The sequence below is a fragment of the Cervus elaphus genome, chromosome 1 (assembly GCF_910594005.1).
Source record: "Cervus elaphus chromosome 1, mCerEla1.1, whole genome shotgun sequence".
NCBI classification, from domain to species: domain Eukaryota; kingdom Metazoa; phylum Chordata; class Mammalia; order Artiodactyla; family Cervidae; genus Cervus; species Cervus elaphus.
In genome coordinates, this window is record NC_057815.1 from 11,882,642 (window position 1) to 11,888,641 (window position 6,000).

The 6,000-nt window shown below is 41.0% G+C and overlaps 1 protein-coding gene across 2 annotated transcripts in view; it reads left to right on the plus strand.

The window, feature by feature from the left end:
- Positions 1 to 5,513, plus strand: part of LOC122683673 (cyclin-Y-like protein 1) — a 75,055-nt gene extending 69,542 nt beyond the window's left edge. For both annotated transcript variants that reach the window (XM_043887563.1, XM_043887495.1), the window contains exons 8-10: positions 416 to 576; positions 3,790 to 3,952; positions 5,074 to 5,513. In XM_043887563.1, coding sequence (XP_043743498.1) covers positions 416 to 576; positions 3,790 to 3,952; positions 5,074 to 5,187 — 438 coding nt within the window. In that variant the 3' untranslated portion in view covers positions 5,188 to 5,513. The remainder of the gene's footprint in view (positions 1 to 415; positions 577 to 3,789; positions 3,953 to 5,073) is intronic.
- The last annotated feature ends 487 nt before the right edge of the window (positions 5,514 to 6,000 follow it).

Genomic DNA, 6,000 nt, shown 5'->3' on the forward strand with positions numbered 1-6,000 from the left:
CAAGCTTTATGTAAAATTGCCACGTACCCACCACCAGTATGGTAGGTACATTGCACACGGTAGGCACTCAAGCATTTACTGAACGGTTGAATCAATGCTGGGCCATACGTGCTGCCTTTTACAAGTGGGAAGGTAATAACACAATGCCTGTCTTTAGAATGCTGAGATGTCCTTTCATTCCTGCGACCAAAATTGGGTTGGAAATTCACATGGGCAGAGTAGAAATACCAGACTGACAGAAATATTTGCCTTACAACGGTGACCTGGCCTTTGGCCTTGGCTGGCCAAGCAAAAGTCTCTGTAGAACCAAAGAATAAAAGATATGTTAAAAACAGATGAAACCTATCATTCCTAACAATTCTATGACAGCTTTTAAACTGAACTAAAATCAAAGGTCAGTCCTCTACTTTTGCAGGTTTACTTAGAAAGGCTTTTAACTTATGCTGAGATCGACCTTTGCCCCACTAACTGGAAAAGAATTGTTTTGGGAGCCATTCTTCTTGCCTCCAAGATTTGGGACGATAAGGCTATTTCGGACTACTGCCAGATCCTAAAGGACATTACACTTGAGGACATGTGAGTTTGTAAGGTTACGGTGAACTGTCTAACCATTTTCCAATACCTTATTTACTCCCATAAAGTTTACAGCTTAAGATATGTTACATTTTAAGAAATGTTACATTGTGCAGAGAGCTGAATTAGGTATAAATATAAAATTAGACTTCTTTCTGTCTAGCTGTAGTATAACCATTTGTATTTCCCATCATTAATTAGTTAAATCTTGGTGTGTTACTGTTGTAATATTCTGCTTGATAAATTGAAATTACTTTTCTGGTGGTTTTTGCCATTTTACAAGCTCACTACCAGAACAACATGATGCAGTAAATAACTTCACGTCTTTCTTAAAGCTGTCTACCAGGTCCAGTCTGTTTTTAAGAGACACATGTCTGGCCTTGGAAGTTAAGTGGTCACTGCTGAGATCTTAGCACCTCCAGACTACTGAGGTTATAACTTCAACTTGAGTCACACATTGTATGTTTGTTTTTGCAGGTCTTTTCTTTTGTAATCTGAGGTTGTCTCTAAGGTTCTGTTGTTACGGAAACCATGATGTACAGATGACCAAATAGAAAGGTTTCAGATCTCTGTGTTCTGTCTCCTCCACTGTCAGGAGTGTTCCCCATGTTTAGAAGTAGGTCTGCTGAGTTAGGAAACTCCTTTGTCTCAGATAGCCCAGGAAGTGTCAGTGGGGCCTCACCCGGGGCACTCAGCAACCACAGTGGTACTTGGTGGGGCCTCGAGTTAACTTGGGGGGTTCCTCACAGATGGCATGCTCCCATGGGCGTGAAACATCAGGCTTGCTGTCTGGCTGCAGGGAAGGGCCTCGAGGGTGGGAGGCAGCAGGAACCAGAGAGGTATTTGCAGCAGACTCTAGAAGTGCTCACTTGACAGGAAAAATGTCCTTGTGGGTGGCATTTAGGAAAACGTAAAGGGGCACCTCTTTATTATACTGAACAGCAGAGGACGATCAAGGTCATGGCAGGCAGTGGCAAGAGTTTGTTCCCTTTGCCCCTGACTCTTAATTCAGATTTACCAAAGTGCATATTTACAACTGAAGCAAAGAAGCTTGTGACTAAGAGAAGGGACCAGTGATTGTTGGTAGCTGTCAAAGTGGCTTTTGGTGAAAATGTCCACTTTGATGATAGAAAGGGTCATGGTGATATTGCTGGTAGCCACCTTAGTGTTACGGCAGATAATTCGAGATAAGTAGAAGTACTTTTGGAATTTGTAGAAACTAAGGTGACGTTGAGCACCACTATCATCCATCTTTAAACTGGTTCCTTGAAGGAAGGAAAATGTGTAATCATAAACACCAGGTCTGCCATGATGGCAGCTGAAATTTTCTCAGAACCTGCAGCTAAGCTGACGGGGGCTCTGGGTCCAGTTACAGCATCAGAGAACATGCAGGGAAGTGTGTGGATGTTCATAGATGTGAGCCCAATAGCACTGATGGCAGTGTCTAGCTACAGGAAGAAGCTAATTGTAAACAGCCCTTTTCTGTGTACAACAGAATCACCAGGAGCTATGTTCGTAATAGGTTGCTTTTGTTTATGATCTTTGGAAACTGGAAAGCATTACAGCCAAGTGTTCAAGTCACATTTGTCTCATCCCCCTGCTGTTGGCTGCTATTTGTAATGGTCTCATTTTGAGTCTAAATTGAAAAATTGGCATCTATCAGCTTTTCCTTAAAAGTTTTCTAACATTCATGTATCTTGTTTGAATATATTGAGCAGCTGCTGTTCAGAAAATTTGCTGCACCTATAAATGGCATGCTCTTCAGTCATCTAGTCATTTAAAAAAAAAAAAAAACGCAGAAGCGTATTCTGTAGTTCTAATGCCTTTTTCTTCAGTAAGTAAAGCTCTGTTAATAGACATGTTAATCCTATGAAGTACTGTATTTCCACACAATTAAAATGTATTAGTGGAAGAGAATATAAAAGGGATAGTGAAGTGCATTTATTCCCATAATAAATTAAGTCCTCATTAGCTGATTATCAAAACATTATCTGTTTTACATTTCTATAGACTTATGGCCATATGAACAGGAAATTAATTTTGGAGGTAGGTTCAGTTAGGTTTAAAGTTCAGCAAATGAGAAACCTCATTTCTGCTCACACTCTGCTCTCCATGCAGGAGAACATCAAACATTTGATGACTTACCAATGGATAAAATATTAACACTTTAAAACCAGGAAACAAATATTTTGAAAAATAAGTCACTTTCATTTGTCTGGGTATTTATCATTTGTATATAATTAACTCTTTAAAGTGATTGCTGTGAAAGTGGTAAGACTTACTCTGATTTTATTTACTTAAACATTAGACAAGCTAATGACTGTGTATGGTCCCACAGGAAAGACCTGCTCCCAGGACCCTACTTTCCCACTTCATTGAATTCGCCCCCTGCGTGCCTATGCACCTTCTGTCCTAGTCAGGGCCGGCGGACAGAGCGCAGGGGGAACTGCTCCATCGGGGTCATTGCTCAGGTGCATTTAGTCTAGCCAAGACGTCTCCCCTTAATCCTACTGCCTCCCATAGCTTGAAAAGTGTATCCCATCCTGTCCCAGGAACACCTTCTGGTCCTACTGGGATTAAGAGGAACAGAAACTTGCATTCTGCCCTTTGCCACAGTCCCCTGCACTGGAGCGGGGGGAGGGGATTCCCTTTCGCATCGCGTGTAGCTTATTTATTTATTTATCTGAGATGAATCCTTGTTGCCTCAAGAGTCTTCTCCCCTCAGAGATAATAGCAGTGGCTCTCCATGGCCCCATTTGTTGCCGTGGTGATGTGCCTACTCCTTTTGTTGGCGTGTCTCTACTTCAATAAGCCCCTTCCTGTTATCTGTGGGAATGTCTGCAAGTTCTCCAGAGCTAGTAAACAGCACACATCATTCCTGTCATCTGATGACTGTAGCGGGGCCGTGTGAGCGAGCGTGGAGCATGAATGCGCAGCTGCACTGATGGAACTCTGAGGAATGAGCCCCCGAGTCAGCAGCATGGGTGCATAAGAGGGCCGTAACCTCCCCCCCTTGTCCCAAACTCCAAGTGCCAGGACGCAGGAAGAACCACCAAGAGCTGTCCCTTGTTTGAACATGAGTGTATTAATCCAGCTGGGGAGCCGTTATTTGTTTCCAAGCTGTATTTAGAGCTGTTGTGGCACAGAATGGGGTTTCTGAAGATAGCCCAGTTGACTAAAATTGTCCTATGTTGGTTTTGTCTTCTCCTCCCCCAGGAATGAGGCGGAACTGCACTTTGTGGAGCTCCTCCAGTTTCATCTTAAGGTTTCCACCAGTGTTTATGCCAGATACTACTTTGACCTTTTCTCCTTAGCAGATGACGACAACCTGAGTTTTCCAATTGCTCCTTTTAGCACAGAAAGAGCACAGAGCCTAGAGGTAAGACTGGGGATTCACTAACTGGGTTTTCTGTCAGCCACCAAAGCCAGCGTCTGTGGCTGACTTACACTCTGCAGTGACTGACAGTTTGCAGAGCTTATTAACCCATTGGCATCTTATTCCCTGTGTCTTTTATGGGTTAGACAGAGATATCACATTATTTTTTTAAAAAAATTACAGATATCTCTTATGTAACCATAATTCAGAATATTTTAAATCAGATTTAATTGTTCTTAATGGTTTTCCATTTGAACCTCCACACTTACATATAACCATACAGGAATAATTCTTATAATTGTGTCCCTAATCATATGTACATTGATAATTACTTACCATTCTTAACTGCCTGAGCTTGTAGTGTGTGTTTGTGTATCACAGTTCAGCCCCATGAGTTTATTAGACCAGAAGCATCAGGGGCTAACCTGTGAGACCTATACTTGGAAATTAGAATGTGGGTTCAGAAACTGGATGTAGAAAGTAGGTGGGTTTTTAATGGAAGTGGTAACATACATGGGATGAAGGAATTTGTAGTAGTGATTTGAAGAGTAATTTGAAGTAGTTTGTGATTTCTGGTGGGTATACAGCAAAATTTACAACTGAAATGAATACATATAAAGTTGACACTTTTTCTGGTACCTTGGTACTTTAGAAATAAGACATTTTTCTACAATAATTTACATGCATGTGAAATAGCACCTTGTAGTGCTTCATCACTAGACCTTTCTTGCCTTCAACACACACCTACCCTCATTAAAATGTTCGTAGTGTAGTAAATAATGAAGACTGAATAGAAGTTGAATAGCTGGGTAAACACTGATTTTGCTCAGGTGTGTTCATTATGCTTAAGGACCTAGTATGTAGGTAACATCATATTGCTGTTAGATGGGGCCTATTTTGGGAACCCAGTTTTTAAATATGTTCCTCCCTGCCCCAGCAATCTCATCATAGCCCTTGAAGAATATTATCTTAGGGAATCAGCAGTGTAGATATGAGCTATCCAAAGTAGCAGCAACTGTCAACCTAAATGAATGCAGATGTGTGGCTTATCAATGCTGCTTTCTTTAAGGTTGGAACTTTTTTCCCCCAATTATACTTATGTTCTATCTGATTGACTTTCTTAGGCCATCTCCAGACTGTGTGAAGACAAATACAAAGTGGGCAGAGTTGCTGTGAGAAGGTCTTTCAGCGCTGATCATTTCATTGGTATTCAGCGCTCCAATGCCATCCTCTCATGAACAGAGAGAGGTGAGGGGTTGTAACATCATGAACCCCTCGTAACAAGGACTGGAGAAATACCACCTCTCCTGCTCAGAAACCAGCAAAGTTAGTATTTCACCCAGAAGAAAGACACTGAATTCAAGAGACTTGCAGACAGCAAAGGTTATGGTCATAGGAAAAAACTGGACCTTGTCAAGACAACACACTCTTCTGTCCTTTTTAATGTAAACAGAGTTACAAAAACCACTCCAAAGCTAAAAGCTCCCAACCCACCCACAGATATTTGCTTACTGTGTAGGCCGATAACTGTGAACTATGTGAGGTTTTTTTAATAGTTTAAATTTTTAGACTTTAAAGACACTAACTGTATAACTTTTACTTTTTCCTATTTTTCTCACCCATATTGCTGCATATTCCTTTAGAATCAGTGCAGTATTGCCGTTCAAACACGGGACTCCTGACAACTCATATAGCCACTTAGGAACAGACTGCTGTAGCACTGTTAGGTTTTGAAGGATTCTTCCTCCCTATTTCATTGAAGCTGCTAGTCATTTTTGGCAATCAGTTTAAACCAAAAAGCTGCTGAATAACACTTGGATTCAGTTTTTTTGCAAGCACTACTTATTAGCATATTAGCATGTTTGGGATCATAAGCAGAGAAAGTATGTTGTTACCTGCTTCTATTGGGTCCCTGCTGCGTTTCTTGTTAACTCTAATGGTGCTTCTCATTTTCTGATGATTTTCCTCTTTGTTAAATACTTGTATTAAAGGATATTTTCATAATTGCAGCCAACCTGTTAGTCCAGGAATAAGCAGATAGTGAAATAGAA